This window comes from Sarcophilus harrisii, chromosome 3, assembly GCF_902635505.1.
Source record: "Sarcophilus harrisii chromosome 3, mSarHar1.11, whole genome shotgun sequence".
Lineage (NCBI taxonomy): Eukaryota > Metazoa > Chordata > Mammalia > Dasyuromorphia > Dasyuridae > Sarcophilus > Sarcophilus harrisii.
This window is the reverse complement of record NC_045428.1, coordinates 405,640,059-405,664,013: the sequence shown is the minus strand read 5'-3', so window position 1 is coordinate 405,664,013 and position 23,955 is coordinate 405,640,059. Positions and strand designations below refer to the sequence as shown.

At 35.6% G+C, this 23,955-nt stretch overlaps 1 protein-coding gene across 6 annotated transcripts in view; it reads right to left on the bottom strand.

The window, feature by feature from the left end:
- The window catches only part of STK39 (serine/threonine kinase 39), a 302,550-nt gene that overhangs the window by 48,953 nt on the left and 229,642 nt on the right, over positions 1 to 23,955 (bottom strand). For all 6 annotated transcript variants that reach the window (XM_031960518.1, XM_031960519.1, XM_031960521.1 and 3 more), the window contains one exon: positions 8,642 to 8,694. In XM_031960518.1, the coding sequence (XP_031816378.1) occupies positions 8,642 to 8,694 (53 nt within the window). The remainder of the gene's footprint in view (positions 1 to 8,641; positions 8,695 to 23,955) is intronic.

The window sequence follows — 23,955 nt, the reverse complement described above, 5'->3', positions numbered from 1 at the left end:
CTGATTATTTCCCCTCCCCCCCCATCTGTTTTTCATTGTTCTGAGATATTTTCCCCTGCATTCAGTGCTATAACTAATTACAGGGATGACTACCACAAGAGATAACTTGCAAGGAGACTACATTTTGATTGTCCAAGTGCACTTTCCAGTATACTTACCATGTTATGACTTTTCTCCTCTTTTTTGCGTATTCTTATTAGGTATTTGAAGTTACTTTATTGAAGAGGGTGATGGGTGGTATGTACGCACCCTATTGCCTATTTCAATTAAGCTCTTGATTCTTAATTTACTACTAAATCCTCCTTCATATCTTTGTTTCAATAGACATTTCGTTGTGTTCTAATATAGAAAATGTAGCCCACTGCTTCCCCCTCCATGTGCTACACCTTGACCTAACGTTTTTATGGTTTCATGATTTTGCTCACTTTGGGACCCTGTTGGGATGAGCTGACAAAGGTGGTATATAGACTGAAAAGCGAGAAGGGGTGAGGTGTATCGGAGTTTATCGATTATATGCAATGCCAGCATCTTTTCATACTCTAGACATATCAGGTGGCAGAATCACAGGAGCAACGTTATCATCTCTGCCAAAGCAGCCCCAACACAGGCTGGGCCACAACTCTCTGGGATGCTGCTGCACATATGCATGTGTTTCTGTATACATGGTGGGTATGGGAGAAGGAGGAAGGAATGTTATTTATTATTGACATTCATTATAAGATCACAAAAGGCATTCTCCTTTAAAACTTTAAAACTCATTGGTTCACCCTAATTAATACCTCTTCCCCACCACAACCCAATTTTCACAATAGCAGTTTAAAAAAATACAAAAAGAAGTTTGATATGGATTTTCTCTACTTTTCGTTGGCAAAACTGAGTAACTATCAACAGTCTTTTTGTTATTTTCTTTCTTGTAAGGAATATAGAAGGAATAGATTAGAACAAAGGTTCTTAATCTGGGGTCTGTGAATGTATTTTATAACAATTGATAGAATTGATTTCCCTGGCAATCCTATATATTTTATGCATTTAAAAATATTCCAAGAAGAGATCCATAGGCCTCATCAATAAGCCAAAAGACTCCCTGACACCCCAAACTTTAAAAACTCCTAGACTAAAAGTTTGTTAGAGAGCTTTGTTTTTTTGGGTTTTTTTTTGTTTTTTTTTTTTTAATGGATGAGAAGTTTGGCTTATATTCTTCAAATTCCAGGAGCATGAGATTTTCTATATGTGACAGGTTTATCAACCTCCTCCAATTAGAGGTTTGTAATTGGGAGGAAACCTAAGAATGACTTATTTACCTACAAAAGAGCAGCAAAAAAAAATCCCTAAGACACCATAATCATGAATTTTTAGAGGGTCCAACAGAAAATAGCACCTTTATGACCTTGGAAGCTAGAAGTAACTTCAGGACAAAAAATTTTATTCAATTTTTGTGCTTGTCATATATAACACTGTCTTACACATAGTAGATACTCAATAAATGTTTGTTGTCTGTCTTAAAAGCAACTCAACCCCCTACCCCACTCATCCTTGAAGCACAAAAGGGCTGAAAATGAGATATTTTAAACGAGCAGAAATGAGGGATAGTATTGGAGTGCAGCCAAGGTTACTGACATTCACAAATGGCTGTGAATATCAGCACTGCTAAGCAATGGGTGAGTTATATTAAAAATTCTGAAAAACAGCAGGTTGGCTGACTGAATAGGACACTTCTCTGTATTTTTTGTTTTGTGTGTCTAAAAATACTGCTATACTCCCATCAGATCTTAATGATGAGATATAGTAAAATGATCCTAGGAAATAAAAATGAGAATAGATTGATTCTTAGTATATCCATAAATTCTTGCTTAAAAATTATAATAAAAATGATGTGTGCCAGGATATGGGCCTGCCCTAGTCTGGGGGCAGGGACTCCAAAACTCCAAGTGATTTGTGACTCATAACTGGGGTAGTGACTGATCTCTAGCTAAGGAAACAAGATGGAATGGTTCCAGTATCAAACTGGCCCTAGGGAATGTCAGTTAATTTAGCTTGGCCAAAATCAGGGAGCTAAGGCCAGGTCTATTTGAGAACTCAAACTACAGAGCCAGAGAGTTGAGTGGGAAACAGACTTAGGAATGAAAAGATCAGTAACAGACTATTGGACTAGGAGGCAAAATCCTGAATCTAGTTTTTTATCAAAGCTTAAAGCAGCTGAAAGATCTGGTTTATAGAATCTACTTCAGGGACCACATTAGAAGAGAAGAAAAGCAGTGAAACAGTAGTAGAGTGCTGTTGGTGAGGTTAGAAAGACCCTCATTATTAGCTGTGACCAACAGTAATCCTAAATAAGTCACTTAAACTCATTGAGGGGCACACAGTTACTGTATAGAGAGCACTGTGTAAATGTAAGCTATTTTTAAGAGAGAAATGGAACAAGATAAAAGAACAATTAACTTTTGGGTTTAGAACATGAAGATGTTCAGAAAATGTCCAAATAGAAAAGATAAAAAATACAGACCCCAAAATGGGGGGAAATGGCCTGGGAGTCCAGATAGGGAATCTTTTTCCTTCTGGTAGCTGGGGAGTTGAGAAGCAAGATTAGGTAGAAAAGACTTATCTAATCTGGTTCTAGCTGAGGGTGAGATATACTTTGAAATGCCTGAAACCAGGGATTATTTCAAGAAGGTACATACCTAAACTCTATGATCCTATCCATACTCAAGGCTAAAGAAAAAGCAGATTCTGCAGGGCTGGGAAGGCCAGCTCTAACTATCCAATCCACAGCAATAAAACTGGAACTATGCTATTATTACAACTAAAACAGAGAATAGTGCTCTTTTCTAACAAGTGGGTAAAGATCAGGACTGAACTGAATTTGTTAATCTTTTCATGTTACTTTTCCTTAATACCAAAAAATGTTTCCCTGTAATGCTTCCATCACCTCCGAGATCAGTGTGCTGTAACTGGGATACAGCAATGGAGCTTGTTATTATTTCCCTGCCAAGAGAACCCTGAAAAGCGAGGAGCAGGAATGGAAGCTCAAAACCTGAAGGAAGCACTTGTGAGACAAGGCTCAAGACCTAGATGTCAGGGAAGAAAAATAGCACAGGAGGCATGCTGCACCCCAAGATACTACATAGGGTCAAAGGGTTATAGATTTAGAGCTGGAAAGGATTTGGAAGTGGGTATTTTGACAGGATTTTATTTTGTGACTGTGAAGGTAACTGGTTCTCATGACTAAAATGGGAGGGAATCATTGTTGATTGTGCAAAGATATTTACACCAAAAGACAGAATCATAATCCAATATAAAGAGTAAGGTCTGTATTATGTTTGTCAACTTTTTTTCTTTTGGCCCAGATCTGGGGTTTTATTAGTAGTTCAGAATTGCCTTTGAGGAAACTCCTTAGGTCAATGAAGATCAAAATGACTCTTTTAGCAACATGAAGGCTTAGAGTTAGTGGCCTGGGGCAATAAGAGGTTAAAAGATTTGCCCAGAGTCACAAGCAATAGATGCCAAAGATAGGACTTAAATTCAGGTCTGAAGACTCCATTTATATAGTCTAATCGGTATAACAAGCTGCCAGTCATCACAAATATGGACATGCAAATAGGTAAATTATTCTCTTGCTCCCTGCAAAAATATCTAAAATGTCAGCAGACACTACCAATAACTTCTAATTTGTAATATCATTATTGAAGGATAAACACATTGTGCCTCAGTAATAACTAGCCAATTACAGCACTGCCCAGTGAATGCTGCCTGATAGCAGAAGGCCTTGAATGCTGTCTGGCAACCAAAAGCAGAGAACTTTGATGAAAAAAAAAAAGGCAACTCATGTTGCCAAAGCAAGCATAACTGGTACAGAAACAGGAATCTGGCTTTTTGTTGCTAGTGAAATTACAATTGATTTTTATTGCAATGTTCATTTTGAATCCTTCAGATAAAATGAAACAAGATAAAAATATCAATGAGGTCCTTACTTGGTATTGTTTCAACATTAATCTTCTGCCACGAGGTTTTATCCATATTGTCTAGTCAATATTTTTACTTCAAATTTTGTAAAACTGTTAAGTCCACTGGCATCATTAATTGACAATTTTCAACTTCAGATATTAAGCATAATTGTAATATTCTTCTCTAAAATATAATGTTCTCTGGGAGCAGGTTTCTTGGGGGGCTTCTGGAGGCATCCTTCCTTTCAGTTCAGTGTAAATAATCACCTCAAATACAGCCAGAAGTTAAAGTCCAAATCCTTTATTGTTTCCTTCAAAATATCCCAGTTAGCTTTCTTAGAGGCCTATCTCTCTCCTTGGTTCTGAGAGCTCCTGCCACTAGTCCTTTGCCTCTGCCAGCTTCAGCCTCTCCTCCTCCGAATGTCTCCAGCCAGCACAAAAGTGGAAGTTGGAATGAATCTGACTCCGCCTCCGAGAGTGGGCTTGTGCCCTAGTGGGTTCCTCCTTATACATGCTCTCTTAAAGGTGTGAATCTAAGTACTAAGTACATCTAGAGAACTGTTAAGCACCCTGCTAAACAACCCTTGTCTCTATCAATTCCACTGACTTAGCACCTTGTAAGAATTCTAACACATAATGACAATTTTAGAGGTTAATATTAGTCACCAGAGATAAGAATGAGAACTTCTGCTTAACTTTATTAAATAAGAATTAAAACTCTTTTGGTTGGTGTAAACCTATGAAAAAATGTTTTGAGGCAAATGGATGACTAAAGTAGAAAGGATGCTACCTGGCAGATGGTATGGTAACAGAAAAGGTATAATTACCCAATTCTTACTTTGTTTGTTTTTTTGACCAAAGAACTTTCTATAGTAAAGTCCAGAATTCATTTCTTCTCCTTCAATGTCAATAAAAGCCTTCATTTATTGAAATGACAAGTCCAGGTGATATGAAATCCTTGACCTCTTTTGAATCTCAATGTCCAACTTATTTTTTCTTGTTGCTTTTTTTTCCCCTCATTTCAGAGTAGACTTCTCTAAATTAGTTCTACATCTTCACTTACAAAGCTCAGTCCCGTTCTCTCTTACCTGCTTCAGGATGTAAGTCTATCATATAGGTCCCCTCTTGTCTGTCACCTATCTTACTTTATTGGCTCCTCGTCCTGGGTTTACAAAAATACTCAGTCTCTCACACTCACACACACACCCCCTTCTCTTGACTCTGCCATCTGATAAAGTCACTGTCTTATAGCTCTCTCTCTGCTTTACTGCCAGCCTCCCAGAAAAATAATTCTGCAGTCCTCCTGTCCACTTCAACAACCACTCCCTGCTTCTGAACACCTTGAAAGCTGGTAGTCCTTACCCACCATTGTTCAAACAGTTCTCTCTGAATTCTGTCATTGTTTAATCCCACAGGCCCTCTTTTCCCCTCGCTAGCCTTATTTTCTTAGACCTCTGACATTCTCTTTTGCACTACATATTCTCATCACCCTCTGCCTTCTGTGGTATTCCATTCACACTCTCCTTCTACCTGGTCAAGTTCCTTGTCTGTATCCTTGCCTAGCTTCTCATTCTCTACCTGTGCTTAAATGTGGAAATCTCCCTCCTCTCCCCAACAAAGTTTTAAGTTCTGGTGCTCTTTACTCCTTTTTATACTCTTCCCCATGGTGATTTCAACCACTCCTATGATTTCAATTATTATTTTTATTAAATTGCTCCCAAGTCTTCCCAGAATTTCAGTTCCATATTTCTAGCTGCCTATGGCTGATTATTCTTGCCTGCATTTCCAACTCATTATGTTCAAAACTTAACTTCATCTTCCCCAATACCCATTTATTCCCCAATTTTACTTTTTTTCCTTACTGCATCATCTTCCTAATCAAAAACTTTAGAATTTTGGTATCCTCTCCCCATGTAATCAAATGTAAAGGCCTTCTCAATTATTCCATGACAATACTTCTTGTAATCATCTATGCTACATTCCCAGTGCAAATACCCAAATCCTATCCCCCAACGACCCTCATATCCTGTTTCATTTTCCTGTTTCTAATCTATCATTTTACCAAGCCATCTTTCACATAACTAACAAATAACCATCCTAAGATTGTATCTGATCATGTCACTTGTATTTTCAAAAAGCTTCACTGGACCCCCTCCCTGGCCCTGCTCAATCCACTTTTCCAGCTTTATTACATACTACTATTTCTCTTCACATTGTCTCGATTCAGGTTAAAATGAACTAATTCTTGGTCATCTGTTCTCATCCGGCCCTCTTCTAAATTTTGTCTTTGTTGAAACTGTCACCCATGCATGAAATTAAATCACTCCCTCACTGCCAACTCCTACTCTCTCTGTTTTAGATTTTTGTTTCCTCCAAGGCCCAACTCAAATTCCTCTTCCTTCATGAAGTTTTTCCTAACTACCAGAGCAGAAAGTAGTCTTATCATCCTCAAATTTCTTTAATCAATTTACCCTGGGCCTCCCTTTTGCACTTATCATTGGTTTTTGCATGTATGTTAAGAAGTTTTTCTTTACATTCCCACCAGCTACCTATATTAGATTATAAACTATTTGACAACAGGATCTGCGTCATATTTACCTTGCTATTTTTAGTGCTTAGCAAAGTAGCCTGCAAAGGGAAAATGATCAACATTTTTTAAATGAGTCAAATTTACTTTAGATCCTAGAGTGGAGATTTTAAAAAGTAATGGAAATCAAAAGTTCTGAGGAGATATGAGTTCTTGGTTGCCCTCAATGAATTTAAGTCACTAGTCACAAGGCCTGGAAAAACACTATCACAAGCTAATAAAATAAAACCTGTGGATGTACAAGACCAGCATTACAATACTGGCAGTATGTAGGAAAAAACTATGAAGAAAAGAGCCATAGGACTGAAGACAGGCAAATACAGCAATTTTCTTAAAAAAAAAAAAAAAAAAAAAAAAGGAAAAAGGAGGATTCTTCAAATTGTAGGTCAGTAAACTTGACTTCAATTCCCAGAAGAATTTTAAAACACACTATTAAAAGAATTTTATGAGCACTTTGGAGGGGAAGAGGTAAATATTAAAACCAGCAAGGATCATGTCAGACTAAATTCATTTTCTTTTTCAGCAGGGTCACTAGACGGGTAAATCAAAGTAATGTCAGAGGCATAGTACACCTAGATTGTATGTTGATATTTTAAAGATTCAACCAGGACACCCTGATACACAAGATGGAGAGTTATGGACTAGATAGGAACAATTGAGTTAAGACAGATTTGGAACTTACTGAATAATTAAATCTAAAGAACGATGATCAAGGGCAACCCAAGATACAAGTCTCTCAAAGGAAAGGGCCCGAGGACAGATCCTTATTCTAATTAGTTTAATTATTTTATCAGTTAGTTGTAGGATGATATATTTTTCAGATCTAAATAGGGGCACTGCAGTTGTGAAGTCAAACTGGAAAACATAACTAAGATCTACAAAGTTCACAACAGGCTAGAACAATGGGCCAAATCTGAGAGAGCCCCTGACACTGTGGTTTAGTGAAAAGGGCACTGGAATTGGAAAGTCAGAAAATATTAAAGTTGTCACTTTTACACTAAGTACTAATGTGACTATGGGCAAGTCATTCACTCAAATCTCTCTAAGTTGTCTCATGTTTAGAATGAATGCATTGCAGGGATCAAGGGATGTTCAAAGGAACTGCCCTGCATAACTACAGAGGGATATATACTGTTCTTCTACATAGTAAACCCTGCCTCTCTAACTGGGGATATTTAATATGAAGAGCAGATAACTTATAGAGTAAGACACAGTTGATTCCAAGTATATGAAAGGCTATCATTTACCGTTATCATGTTTTATTTGACTCTATAATGTAAAAAAGGGAGGAAATCAGCTTGAATTGGGGGGAGGGGGAGGAATTCCAAACACTAAGAGCTGTTCAAGAGGTGAGTAATGTCTAGAGAAGCAGAACGGTTTTTATAACTTAAAGTCTTCAAAAATGGAGGCTAGATTTCTTGAATGTTTGGGAGGGGTCTCTTGCTAAGACCCCAAATGGAAGGGACCAAATGACTTCTGAGGTGTCTTTAGAGTCTTTAGATTCCCTAAACACTAACTGATATGCATGGCTTTATTTAACCACTTAAATATTTTTATTTTGCAAAGTAACTGGATCAGCTTGGACAATACTCAAAATTTATCTATAATATGAAAATTCTATTCATTGGAAAGGTAAACATTAAGCCTACCCATATTTACTAACATCTAAAGCAAATACAAAATTTCTCATCAATTTTTTAACGACATATACTTCCATAAAAGCACAACAGAGAAGGTAAAATCAAAATATGTTCTACTTCTCAGCAGAGTAGTTGTTTGTGGCTAAGTTCTTATTAGTTTTTTTCGGTATAATTTTCATTAGGTCCATCGTTTTAAGCTCTACTCCAACATAATCAGTACCTATTTCCAGGGGTGACATGTACACTATCATACATTTTATCATACATGTTCATATAAAACAGTATACAGTTTAGTACTGAGTTGCTGAATGGACAAAAGGATTTTGGTTTGGAATTGTTAGAGGAATATGAAATTCCTTTTTGGGAGAGAAAAAAATTTAACTTTGAAACAGTAATTTATTAACCCCAAACCAGTAATCAATTTCTAAAATGTGCTTTTGGGCAATAAAAGAATAATTTCAATTAAAACCTACCTCTTCCTGGAGTAAACTCAAATCGTATGTCATTAAGTTCCTTTCTGGAGTTCCTGAAATACATTGCACACAACACATTAAAATCTAATGAAGCGATGCTTAATCAAACTAAATGTATTCCAATTTTTATACAAATTGATGTTAATATGCAAACAGCATTTTACAGTTTGATGCTATAGTATTCCCTTGATTCAAAGACATATATATCAAGATATAAATAAAGGAAAGAACTTAAGGGATTGAACAGCATTTGCTTAATAGAAGCACTAATCTCACAAAATTAATTATAATATTTATTTTTCAAAACTTTGTGCCAAATTGGTAATATCAAATCAACCTGATAACTGAAATTCCTAATATCTTATCACACTGCCCTGTTTTATATGCACTTATCCCAATCAAATGTTATTTCCTTCCTTTCCAACGCATAGTCTACTTTGATTCAAATCACATATAAGCAAGCAACAAAAATGTGAAGTAATATGTTCAAATAATAGAACAGGGTTTGAACTCTGATTTCATTGGCATAGGGAATTTCCAGATAAAGAAACTTCCTCTACCAGTGTAGTTTGGTACCATGTCTCTATAGTCTTAGAAAGTTTCTTTCACTTATCATAATGTCACATATTAAAGCAGTGCTTTACTGTTAACTTTAGCTTTCACTTATATTATTTCATCTGAGCCTTGTTATAACTTTTCCAGGCAAAGAAGCCTGAATTCTGGAATAGCTGAATAACAGCCAAAATCAATAGCTTGATAAATGGCAACTGGTGGAATCTGAATTGGGTTTTCTATCTGAACTGGGTCTTCTGAATCCCAAGCTCTTTATACTGCACCAAAGCCCCAACATTATAATCATACAAAAAAGAAAAAACATTATTAAGAAATGAATTATGTTGCCAAAAAACACATTGCAACAGAGAAGTCCCTGAAGAAACCCTATGATGAGTTTATTGAAAATAGTTCATGTAATCCAATAGGGGTCATTCCAACTAATGAGTTTATAGTATTCTGTTTTTATGGAAAGAGGGAAAATATGATGAGGAAATCTCCTCTACCAATAAAAAAATAGCACCTGCTCTGCAATTTATAGTCTAGGGCATTAAGGGGTTATGGGATTTGATAGAGTCACACAGACAGTTTTTCTAAATATTAAAGTGGGAGAAAAGATGAATAGTAAATACCCATTTAAAATTTACAAAAAAATGATGAATGGAACAACAATACTGAATATATCAACAATTTTTTCACTTATGCTAATGTTAAGTAGTAAAGGCATAAATAAACAGATAAACAAACAAACAAATATACATATATGCATATACATATAGGATTTAGAAAAAAAATCTTTTTCAGTACATGCTATTATAAGGCATTCTGATATAAGGCACATAGAATGAATTCAACGAAGAACTAATAAAAAAGCACAATTTGAAAAATTGCAATGGAAAAGCTAGTCCAAACAGCAATTACTAAAGGAAGAAAATGTTAGACTAAATCACTGAACTGTTAAATCATCTGACCAAAACCAACAGGGGAATGAATATCTGAATAATGCTGTATTTGAATCACACTGATTTTCCTCTTACTATAGTTAAGCCCACACTAGTACTGCCCCCTCTGTCAAGATGATGCTGGGTTCCCAGATAATGTCAGAGCAGGACAAACTCAGGCATGTCCCTATCATGCTGGAAAGGTTTCAATGTGAACATATCCATAGGCTACTGTCTGAGAACCAGCCTGACGTAGGAAGCCCATTTCAGGACCACTGGGAACCAGGGAAGGAACCTTTTTGGCTATGAAAACAACTGTGATATGGATTAAACCCACAGAAAGAAATGAAGCAAAAATAATTTAAGTATGTTTCACTTACTCAATGAAAAAAAAAAGAATTTAAATACCCTTTACAATATTAAATTCTCTAAACTAAGTTCATGGGCTCATACTTTAGGACTGGAAGGGAACCATTTTCCAATTCCCTCATATTTGTAGTTCAAGAAACAAGCCCAGAGAGATCACTCAACTTTAAAACACTTTTAGGATTGAAATATATTGATGGATTCCATAAATGCTAGAGCATGAAAATGAGACATGAAAAAAGCCAGGTAGGATAACAGGACATAGGTAAAAATTTTGGAGTAAACTTAAGGCTCCCCCCCATCCCTTTTTTTTCCTGAGGCAATTAGAGTTAAGATATTTCTTAGAGGAGAAAACTCCTACAACATCTGGTTACTGAAATTCAAACTAGCTACTGTTCATGCTACTAAGGCTGTTTAGTCATTGCTTTATGAATCCAAACCTAAAATATTCTCTTCCTTTGAAAAGATCACAATGATGGATTGTTAACAGTAGACTTGTCCCATCAAGATGAAATATAGTTGGAGAACCGCCTAATTGGATCTGACTACTGAAGGTCATTCTTTTATAAAGAATTAATCTCTTCAATCTTATCCTTAACACCTTTAATTGAAAGTACATTCACTTTAATTGATATGGCACAGGATACTCCTGATTTCAAGGAAACTGAAGATTTTCATGATTTAAGGCCAGAAATTATGTCAATGTAATTTTATGAAGACAGTCTTAAAGAAAAAATAGCCAAGTTCAAAACACAGGCTTTCTTAAAGATAAATAAAGCCTTTAGAGTAAATCAACTTGCTCCGATTACCAAACTGTCACAAGATACTAATGGACAATAATTAACTTATTACATAGAAGTTAATGAAGAAGAGACCTTTATTATGAAAATACAAAATCTTTCTGTCAACAGAGAATGGTAGAGTGCTGTATTTGGAGTTAGAGGAGCTACATGCAAATTAAAGATCTGCTGCTTACTGTGTTGTGTGATTTAGGACAAGTCACTTAACCTCTTCAGAACTCAGTTTATTCACTCCTTGATGATCTCTAAGGTCTCTTCTAGACCTAATCTACAATCCTGTAATGGGAAACTTCTGTGCTCTGATCCAATGGCCTGAAATGTGAAAGAAATTAAGCAGGGCCTTAAAAAAATTCAGGTCCTAACAGCTTTAACAAAAAAGTGAGTATCATCCACAGCAGTAGTGGTGGTACTGGTGGTGTTGTTCAGTGACAACAAACAGATCTGCTAAGTGTGGGAAAAGACTGGTGAGAGCACGGTAGAGTGGATAGAACTCTGAACTTCAAAGTTAGGGAGACCTGGGTTCAAAGTACTTTAAATATTATTAGCTGTAAGACAGAATAAGAGCATGGACTAGATAGCTTCCCAACTTTTATGACCTTATAAAAACTCCTAATTAAAATTTAAGATTCTAGGAGTTTCCTTTAAAAGAAAAAATGACAAAGATTCAAAGAAAAAAATAACTTCCATTCATGCCTTCCAAAATGTTTTATGCTAAGATTTAAAAAAAAAATTTAAGAAGATTCAGTGAATGTGCCTCAAAAGTAACCAGATGATGAACCAAATTCACCATTTAACTCAGGAATAATGTAATGACAGGTTAAAAAAAAAAGGTAATGGCAGGTTTAAAAAAATGACAGGTAAAATGAAGTACCCCTTTATGCTTTTTTGTATTTTATTCTGGAAAAAAAAAAGAAAAAAATTATAATACTCATTAAATATCTAAACTTTCATAGCAAAGACAATATGAAGAGCCTTAGGAGGACAAAGAAATCTTTAAAAAGCTATCATTTGCAACTTGTTGCAACTATCTAGGTTTGAGGCTAGAAAAGAATCCAAAAATTGGAAAAAAAAAATACTTATTCCCTGCTTTAGCCCACACATATGAAAAGTGAGTATTGTCAGACAGATCTGGCCAAACTTTTCTTTAGACCTGGCACTTGGTACTTGCCAGGCACACCTTCAACTCCACATTTATGGAGAGCTTTTTCTGGTTATGCATGCAAAAAGGAGAGAAAAGTGAGATCACAGGTACTGACAGGAAAAGGGAAGGAAAACCCTACAGACAAGTTTATTTCTGCCTCTTAGGATATTTATTTAAAATTAGTAATAAGTCAAAGTTCAATAATTACCTGCATACCATAAAGATACTGAAAACATACAAGCATATATATTCTAAAGATTCAGGTGGCTGTTAGTTCTAGTTCTGCCACTAATTACAGTCACACAACTTTTCTGGGTTTGGGGGATTTAAAAAATTTATGTCCATGAAATAAGATGCAGCTTTTACACTTCTAACACACTGGCACACACAAACACATATACACCCCTAAACTTAAAAAAAAAAAAAAAAAAAAAAAAAAAAAAGGATATTTCCAGTCTCATTCTCCTTCAGAAAACAAGTGTCACAAAACCTCAGCAATAGAAGGGGCCTCAAAAATAAATGAGTTCAGTGAAACCATTTTATAGGAGAAAATAAGACTTCTAGCAAAGTACAGCTGTAAGTAGTAGAAGAACAGGAACTAGAACCCAGGTGTCTTGACTCCCAAATTTAAAAAATCATATTGGGAAAGACTAGAAACCTGAGTAGAATTCTTAATAAATATCAATAACAAATAGGTGAAATCATTTAGCCTCTACTTGAACACTTCAAATGATGGGAAAATATCTACCAAAGCAGTATGCTGCCCTTTTGGCCAATTTTGATTGTTAAGAATCACTATTATTTGTATCACTATTATTTGTCCTCTTCACCCTCTTTTATATTGAGGCAAAATTGATTTCTAGGCAACTTTTACCCACTGTCCCATGTTCTCTCTTTTGGAACCAAATAAAAACAAACTAATTTCACTTTTACAGGATAAACTTAAGACACAGCCAGAAGAGTGATCTTATTCCTCACTTCCCCAGTTTTAATTAACATCTTTAACACATACAATTCCTTTCATCAACCATGTATAGTTTTCAGTTCCCCATATTATCCTAGTTACCTTTTTTGGCCACATTCCAGCTTATTAATGTTTTTCTGAAAAGTTGGTGTCAAAGACTATGGTTTAACTATCATCTCTCATTCTCATGTACTGATACATCCCTAGACCACCTACAAGTTTCTGTTGACTAAATTGAGCTTGCAGCTCACTAAAAAAGCAACAACAAAAACCAAAACTCAACTTTATTTCCTTTTGTTTGTTTCTTTCCTTTCTTCTGTCTCTCACACACTCAACTTCTATTTTGATGTGACTGCCTCTATTACACTATATGTGATGCTTTTCTTATTATTACATTTGGTTCATCTTTCTGACCTGCCATTTAATAATCATCAGTCTACCCTTCAGCATTCTAGTAGATCCAACTTTCTATGATCCACAGATTTGATAAATATATCATCTACTATTAGTGCTAAAGAATAAAGAATCAAGAATACATACCCTGGGCTACTCAACTATATACTCCTTTCCAATATGGAACTGATTAATTCATAAACTTATAATCCTTTGAGTCTACTCATTCAACCCCACTTCTATCAAAATTACATGAAATCTCCTCATCAAGTAATCCCTATCACCTCCTAATATCACAAAATCTTCTTGCCAGAAGGTAGCAAAATGATTATCATTAATTTGGATATCACCATGATTTACGGAATACTAATTGAACTCTCATTACTTAGTATATCTATAATTTATGTATGGCATAGTGGAGAGTGTGTGGAGAGTTGGAGTCAAGAAGTCTTTATTACACACCTACTTTATGCCAGTTACCAAGTACTAAGGATACACAAAAAAGAGGGCATCAAAAAAGGGCTTCTTAAGGAATGTAAGATTTTAGCTGGGACTTGAAGCAAGTCTGTAAGTCAGGAGGTGGAGATGAGGAAGCATGAAGACAAATTGAAAATTCACTGAATTGGGAGATGTCTTCTGAGAGGATCAGCAAGAGGGCCAGTGTCACCAGACAGCAGAGTAAGTGTAAGTAGACTGGGAAGGTAGAATGGAATCAGACAGTAAAGATTCTTGAAGTCCAGAGGATTTGTTATTTGATCTTGAAGAATATAAGGAGTCACTAGAGTTTACTATTGAAGGCAGGGTGGTGGGACAGACCCTAGGCCTTTCCTACATCATTTTCCCGATCATATGATTATAACATATACAAAAAATTAGGAACTGAAATCTTAAAGCATTATTTAAATTCTATAATTATTAGACTCTGAATAATCTTTCTTCAAACATTAGGGATTGGAAAGCTAAATAGTTCCTGGCTCCAAGGAGTTTCCATTCTGCTAAGGGAAAAAAAACTCAGCTCAATAATATAAAATGCTAACAACAGATGGAATTTTATCTTCAGATATCTCCCAATCCATCCTATTTATTGGCAAAGACAAATAGATAGAAATGAATTTAATTGCAAAAGTTCTTTCCTTCCCCAATGAATTAAGTCAATTGACTTGGAAAATTAATATCAATAGAATAGGCTTTTGTAGTCAATTATTCTTTTCTTCAGCAAAGTAACAGTAAGCACTCTCATATATCTGTATCTTTGGGCATGAAGTCCTCTCAAGGGGAAAGTAAATCTTACAACCAAGCAGGCACTCTCAGCTATGACTCAGAACTATTATCACTTAAGAAATAGAGAGGGAAAAAAAATTCAGGAGCAGAAAAGCCAAAATGTGTATAAAAACAAAAGAAACTAAAAAGCTAGACCATTTCTTCTGCTAAATGTAATTTGTTAAAATAAGCCAAAAGAAAATAAGTATCCTAAGCAGGTTCTTCAATTAAAGGCAAATCAAATTAAGAATAATTTATTAAATATCTATTATGTGCCTTGCAAAATAGGAGGACAAAAAATATAAAACATGTTCTTTGCCTCCAAAGACATAACCATCTGTTTGAGAAAACATGATTTACATGTAAAAAAAAAAAAAAATTAGAGAAGTATGCAGCTTACAATTAAATGTTGAACTACATTGTACAATCAGTAAATATCAAGTATTCAGAGACTAGGAGTCAATGGGCTAGAGGCTATAAGTGGACCTTGAAAATGGGTAGAGAATAGATAAGAAATAAACAGCCACCTAAGCATGAAGAAAGGCAACAGGCAGAAATCGACAAGATATATATATTCAATTTATAAGATCAAATGGGTAAAGACAGAGCCAAATATTTTAGACTTGTAAAATTATAATGAAGAACGTGAATATGGTCCTTTTTTCAATAAACAATCAATCACTGGAGGTCTTGGTCTTGATCACTCTCAAGAGTTCAGAAGTCCCTGGATCAATCTAAAGTAGCAACTAGCAGGGTCCTTCCCATTATTATAACCATTTGAAGAAATCTGAGTCAAGGTGACAACAGAAGGTGGTTTCTAGTTTGAGCTAGGATTCACAGGAAGGTGAACATGTCCCATATTGTAGGATTATGTATTTAGAGATGACACTTTGAAGTCTAGACCTTTCATTTCATGGTTGAAGAAACTAAGGCTAAGATAAGTTAAATCACTTGCCCAAAAATCACCCAAGTAGTTAAATAGCCAAGTCAGGATTTGATCCCAGATTTTCTGCCTCAGATCTGGCACTCTTTTCACATTTGTCTTATTTAACACACAGGAAATAAAAATTTCCAGAACAGCTCATAAGACCTTTATCTAACTAGATGTTATCTTGGGAAGGTAATAGGGTTTGGGGTTTGACAGGAAAACCAAACAATCCCTAGCTCTGGCTTACAAGACTCAGAGTACTCACAGTTCCTAAACAAGTCTATAATATGCATAAAAGTCCAGAATGTGGAAAGATCAGAGCCCACTGTCCTTCCTGAGAATGGGAAAAGCCCAAATCCATAACTTCCAAATTGTTCTCAGCACTCTGGGAGATGCCCACCTTATTTTAGAACAATGACTGGACTAGGCCTCCAGAAGCAGAGCAAAGTTGGCTCAAAGGCCAGGAAGTACAAGAATAGGGGAAACCAAGGCCTAATGTCCCTATCAGGCTAATTAACAGTCCACCTGCTGCCCTAAAAGTCCAACCTTAAATGTGGGGGGAAAAGTCAAATAATTGCATGTTGATTCATACTACTATCTTCAAAGAATAGTATATGACGCAGCATGTGATTAATGATCTAGGTCCCTCAACCAGGGTGTCTTGATCATATTTGTGAACCTTAGCTTTACACAGCAGTTAAAAATGATTTCTTCCAGGACTACAGTATCAGGAGCAGGCTCTGGTAGTGCAATATCTTCCAAAGACTATGAGAACAACAAGAACTCTTCAGCTATGCAGCCTGTGGGGAACAGCCAGGCTGTATGTGATTTTACACATCTGTCAGCTAACTCAAAGATCCAAATACAGACTCCTGCATATGGGAATCACCATGGGAATCTGTGATGCTCCATAGGCTCCAGCTGCCTATGAATAGATTATATTATGCATAAAAAGTTTTCACCACACAAGGGTACAGTATTTACAATCTATGAAAAGCATCATTCACACTGAAATTGTCTAAGACAAGTTACCAAAATAAACCATTCTTTGTTTTTTTTAAGTAAAATGTTCCAAACACCACATGTGGGCATTTCTGTGTGGGATGATCCTACAGATTCTGTGTTAACTACATACATAAACCCTGAGGCAGGAGGGAAACTAGACCTTCTGAGAAGAGAAAGTATTCCTTCTATTCCAAGCATGGGAAACTAGGTGCAAAGTTAGGGAGATGGACTAGCATCAAGTGTAGCTTGACTGGACTGCAGAGAGCATGAAAGGAAGTAATGGAGCTTAGAAAGATGGGTTTGGGCCCAGATGTAAAGGGCTTTAAATAACCAAGAGATAAATTTACATTTTGAGTTTAAAGGTGAAAGGGAGCCACTAGAGTTTATTCAGTGGGGGAATGATATAGTCCACAACATCCCACAGCTACTAAATGAACTACAAAATTTGTCCCATAATCGAGAAGCTTCCTCTCCTGTCTTCTTGCTTTATTTGAACCTGAAAAATTAGTATAAGTACAATATTTACTTCCTAGTCCTAAAATGAATTTGCTCTTAATCTTTCGAGCACAAATATATTGCACCGGGATTGAAATGTTCAAGGGAGATAAATCATTTTAATAGAAACCATATAAGCTCAATGGAAATTTCCAAGCACCAACAAACAGCCATAGAAATAAGAATCTCAAGTTAATACCAAACTTAGTTCTTAGTGGTATGCCCATCAGAAATTAACATCTGCATTAATATTCAAATGATGTCATTATGAGTAAGCAGATAAGGTCATCTTTACCTGCATATTCTTAGAGCTACTGTCCATATTAACATGAGATTATATTTGTAATTAAATAATGAAGTTGGTCTCCATGAACAATGGGACCAATCTCATTATTTTATACCCATCTCCAGTCCTGACAATGGTGTACATAACCATGCCTCAAAGTGTCAGGTATAGAAGATATGATGTGGGAGTATTGTATAATTTCTATGCAAGAACAAATAAAGAAAAACACCCCAACTCTCTCCTATCAATCCCTAAATTTCCCAAAATCTTGGCCTTTGACAAATGAAGATCTCCCTATTATTCTGACCTCTGGGCACAGATATGGAAAAGAGACAAGTCTATACAAAAGGGGAAATAAATATTATTGAATCAGTTTCTATTAGGAAACATATTAGAAAACATAAGGAAATAAATCTCACATTGCCATTATGCTTTTTAGTAAGGTGATAGATCTGCTGCCAAGTACTATAGTTGTCTTTAAAGGAGGAAGTTTTTAGACTAAAAAGCCAACAAATGCCTTTTCAAAATGATTCACAGAATAGGTTAAACTTATTCGGACCACGCACACAGGCCTGGGAAAAATTACGTGACTGATGATTTGGGTCAAAGATTTGAAAGATTCAGTTGACAAAAATGATTAAGCTGTTTATCTAACATTGGGTACAGAAACGAATATTCATGAGATAGCTTTAAAAAAAGTCAGAGTAAACAAATTGGCAGCATCTTGAATAAATCCACAGCTTTCTGTAAGGTTGAGGCAGAGTAGTTCAATAGTCTTACACCAGCATCTTATTACAGAGTACTAAAAATAAAAAGACACACCTGTCAAAGCTTGTAGATATAATGCTGAAAGACATTATGTCATTATGGAGATAGCTAGGGAAGCGTATCAGAGGGGAGGGGGCATTTAAGTTCCTAAGGAGAGCCTGGATGAAGGAGATATAATAAGACAAAACAAGAATGATAAGATTACTAACTTGTAATTATTTGTTAATAGGAAAGGAGGAAAGGAACAAACAGATATTAAGTGCTTCCTATGTGACTGACACTGTGCAAAATACTTTATAAATATAATCTCATTTAACCTTCACAACCTCCCTTGGGAGGTAGGTATTAGCTATTATCATTAATTATCTCATTTTTGTCAGAAGAGGCAAACAATGTAGTTAAGTGAATTCCCCAGGGTCCCACAGCTAATAATGTCTGAGGCAGGATTTGAACTCAGCTCTTCCTGGCTCTAGGCCCTGAGCTCTCTCCATTGCCATACACGTTGCCAAAGTTACTTCTCACAAGCACTAATGCAATATAAAAAAGGTTTAATGTTTAAAATAAGTTATGAACTGATTTTTAATTAAAATATAGAACTATGTAGAACAGTAATGAATTTGGATTTGTAAATTATAATTCTGATCATACATGTGTTTAAATTATGATTATGATTATACAAATGTGATCCTGTAAAAGTTATTCACTCTCTCCAGGACTCAGTTTCTTCATCTGTAAAATGAAAGTGATGGACTAGATATCTAGCTCCAAGGTCCCTTTCAGTTTTAAATGTATGGTTCTATGCTGAAGCATTCTTGGTATTTTATATCAGGCTTAACATTTAAATGTGACAATGAAATTATGAAGCAGGATTGGCTTTGAAGTCATTATCTTTATCAGCTAAATTCTATCCCTCCCAAACCTTTCCTTTACAGATTAACATTTAATAACTTTGCTTTGTTGTAGAAAAATCATTAGAGAGATTACAGGGTAAATTAAGTATGGCAATTAAAAAAAAAAGAACCTTGCCTAGGAGACTCTTAGTAAAGGTTTGAGTGGAATTTAAATTCAATGCATACTGATATTCATTTGAGAGAATAGTAATGATCCCAGAATATGTACCTTTCTAACACTTTACCTTGAACTTTGGTGATTTGTTTGTGCCAAGATAGAATATATAGATACCACCCACATTATCTACACCAAATCATGAAAGACATCTTTGAACTTAAAAATACTTAGAGAAATAGTGCTACAAGTTCAGTATTCTATCATAATGATGATCATCACTACTGTTATTAGTAGAGCTGTCATTCAGAAAGGCTGTAGGCTAGCAGTGATTTAATGGAACATGAGGAAGACAACATTTCAGGATCTTACTGTATACTAAACATTAAAAACACATTTGGATCACCAAAGGAACAGCAGGTGCCAATTTAATTAAGTACTTTTTCAGAGCACAAGTAAAATCTTACTCTCGGCCAAATGGAAGGAGAAAGTACAATATACTTTTATGTTCAGGCCCCAGTCCACTGACCTCCTTCAGCCTGTTGATGTGTTCATTGACAAAACATTTCTAAATGACTTGAAAGGGCCTTTTACAAACCAGTGTCTGTCCCTAACTGCCAAACAACTGTGTAATTGAAAATATTGAAGCCAGGATCAATGTTGGACATAGGTGATCCACATTCAGTCTAGAGACCTTCTATACCTACAGTGCCTTTTTGATGCTTTTGGTTGGTCCCCCGAGGTTTCTGAAAAGCTATAATCAAGAATATCCAGGACCAATCCTTTGTCTATTCTTGAAACAAGAATAAGATTAAGTACCGTTTATGAATGTCCATTTCAGTCTCCTATACTGATCCTGATCACCAATGGCACACTTCTGTTTTCTGACAAGTGTTTTAAAATTACTAATTAAAAATAAAGCAATTATTATATTTTAATCCTGAAGCTAAACTATAAATGGTTCTCAGAAATATATGGGATGACATAAGTTGATGACACAACAAAAGATCTGAACTTTTACCAGCTGGCTGCGATTTTGGAATAATTATTTACTTGTAACTGAAACTAAGGCTGCCTCCAGAAAACCTCCCTGAGAAACCAAAATGTTGGTGTTTTTTTTTTTCTTCTTTAAAATATAATAATAGGATTCTCTCTGGGAGAAAGCAGGTTTCTTGAGGAGATTTTTTGGAGGCAGCCTTAGTTTCAGTTACAAGTAAATAATTACTCCCAACAACACAGCCAGGTGATAAAAGTTCAGATCTCTTATTGTGTCCTTCAATATAGCCCAGTTAGCTCAGAGGCCTATCTCTCCGCTTGGTTCTAAGAGCTCCCTCCGAATGTCTCCAAATCCAAAGGTTTGTCCTTCCGACTCCAGCCAGCACCAAGGTAGAAGATGCAATGAATCTCTCTTCCCTCGGACTGATGGCTTGTGGGCTTACTCAGAGAGTGCTCCTCTCCGACCCCTGGGAATGTTCCCAAGTAACTCTTTTCAGCTCTAAGATACAATCTCCCAAAGGTTAACTCCTCCTTCTGGAGAGAATGGGATTCTGGGTTATCTCCCAGAGTGCTCTCTGGTCCTAAGAACTTCAAGGGAGGTGTGAACACAAGCATTATTGTCTATCAGTTGTACTTAGTAACTTGTGTCAAGTTCCAGCCCAAAACATCTCCTTCCAAGATCAAATCAATCATTGAACCATGCCAAATTAGATAATTATTGTCTCTATCAACTCTAATGGCTTGACAGTCTCCAACATTCCAAGATTCCAACAATTATATTTGAGGGGAAGGATGATTTTTTCCATACCTCTCATGAGAAAATCTTGAAGATATGTGATAAAAATTAAAAAAAAAAAAAAAAAAAACTCCTCAAATTCTAAACTACACATATTATAAGCAGTTTGGTTGATTTGAATGTGATAAAATATACAGGAGGGATTTAACATTAGTATAATTCCACATATATTAAAATGTGTTAAATGTTTCAAAATAATATGTCTGATTAATTCATGACATGTATATTGAACATATATGTGATGACACTGCCAGACATTATGGAAGACAAAAGGGAATTAATATTTTATAAGGAAAATAAAATGTATTCAAATAATTAATATAATGCAAGAGTCTATCCCTGTGATAAAGAGAAGTACAAATATAATTGGGATTTTTTGTGGGGAGCTTTTTTTGGGAGGGAGGAGTGGGGCTAAGAGAATTCACAGATGAATTCTCTTAGTGGGGCACAGAGAAAATTCACTTGTGGGGAATAATTCAGAGAAAAATTCAGAGAGGATGAGGCACATGACGGATATTTAGGATTTTGACAAACAGAAAAGAAAGGAATAGAATATAGAGTCAAAAGAATAGTAGACACAGCTAGCTGATGGCTAAGCCAGCACTAAAATACAGGTTTTCTAACTCACAATTTAATAGTCAGTCTTTCTAACACAACAACTGAGAAAGAGTGGAAATTAAGACTGAAGTTGTCATTAAAGAATTGAAAAATAAGGATAAGCTTAGATTATATTCTACATGTTATAAGGAGCCAGTAGAAAACCTTGGAGGAAAAAGTGAGGATAATATGATTAAAAAAACACATTTGGGGAAGATTAATCTCGAAGTGCCATGTAAGTAGACTGGGGTAAGAAGGTTCTTTAAAAAAGTAATCTTCTTTAAAAAAAAAAATTCAAGAGGATATTGCAGAAATCTAAACATGAAGTAAGGAAAGCCAGAAAGGATATTCAGAAGACTGTGAGAGATATTTCAGAGTTGGAAAGCATTGGTATCTTAGATGTGGTAGGACAAAGGAATAGGAGAAATTAAAAATTCAATAAAAAATAAAAAGGGTGTGGACCTTGATCATCAAAGAAAATTATATCACAATTAATAAAAATAGAGAAACTATAATATGCTGAGTTGGAGTTTTTCCTGTGTGGAAGAAGGGGTAAGATAATGAGTTTGATATGGGATAGACTAATGTTGAGTTACCAGGTAACCACCTAGGTGAAAATGTCTAGTGGGCAGTTGGAAAGATGAAACTGGTAATCTAAGAGAGGTCAGGGTCATATGCATTTATGTATGTTTATATATGTTTTGGGGATTCAAGCAGAGATGGAAAAATATAAGGAAAATAACAATAAAAGTGCCAAAGGATTGAAGTAAAGATCCGAGATTAGTCAACTAACTTCTTATAGCATTAGGAAAATTTCTAATATTATCATTTGCAGAATAATTACACAGTTCCTTTGGTAGAGAACATATCCTTTACAAATAGAGGGGTTCTTAACACTGGATGAAAATTAAAACAAAAGTCCAGACAAAAAATATAAAATAAAAGAGTCACTAACTTAACTATAGTAAAAAAGAGAAAGTCTCAAATGAAAATTGACAGTTTTCTTCTTGATTAACTCATGCTATACCTGCTCCTAAATTTTAAAGAGAAACCTGTGCACATACATACACACAACACTCTTCCCTCCCCCCCCCCCCCCAAACAAATCCCCAGAACAAACATATATGCTTGCTATAAATTCTCCTTGCTAGGATGACAAAGAAAGTGGAATTGTAGATCTCATTTATGTTAAATCCAAAGAAAGTGTCACGGTCACAGGCAGACCTCAGCAGAAGATCTAGGCCACTGCTCAAGCAATGACTTTTTTCAAATGCCTCCCTTTGTTTTTATCTTGAAATATATTGCAGCTCATACTAGTTTATAAAGACTTAAAATTCTCACATTAATATCTCAGATTGTAAGTATTTTAACCAAGTTCATCCTCTCTGTCCTGGGTATATGAGGAGTATTATTATTTTATATCCTCAAAGTAGAGTATCTAAATGTCCATTTTGCACGAGTTCTGGTTGCTTCATTACATCTAAGATATAAATATCTTTGGGTGAAGGTTCTTATTATATGAAGAAATTGTCTGTTGGGGGAAATTTTTATAACAGAATAACATTAAAAACTCCCTTTATTTAGGGCTTTGGCTGTTTGGCAGCAATCTCCATAAGCCTACGAAGTAATTATTCTGTCTTCTGGGGAGGTTTTCTTCCTAAACTTTTCTCACCTCCACAAACAGCCTAGTGCCTTATTTTTCTATTATCTCTTTCTTCCAGAATTATCCCCTCAGGCGGGAACACCAACAAGTACCTTTATGTAACTTTTGAGGTTTGGGGAAAGGCCCCCAAGAAAGCTGGGGAGTACATTAATGGTATTGTCAGTTTAACGCTAGAGATACCCTCCTTGTAAAGTCTCTCTTGCTCCTCAGGTTTAATGCTTTCTTCAGATTCAGCTTCTAAGATACACTAAGAAAATGGAATGGAGGGGAGAAATATCTCCTTCTATTGTCATTCAATATGCAATGTTCCTTCCAAGCCTCCTGCAATAAAGTCTGCTGTCCCTGAACTTAGTGGCTG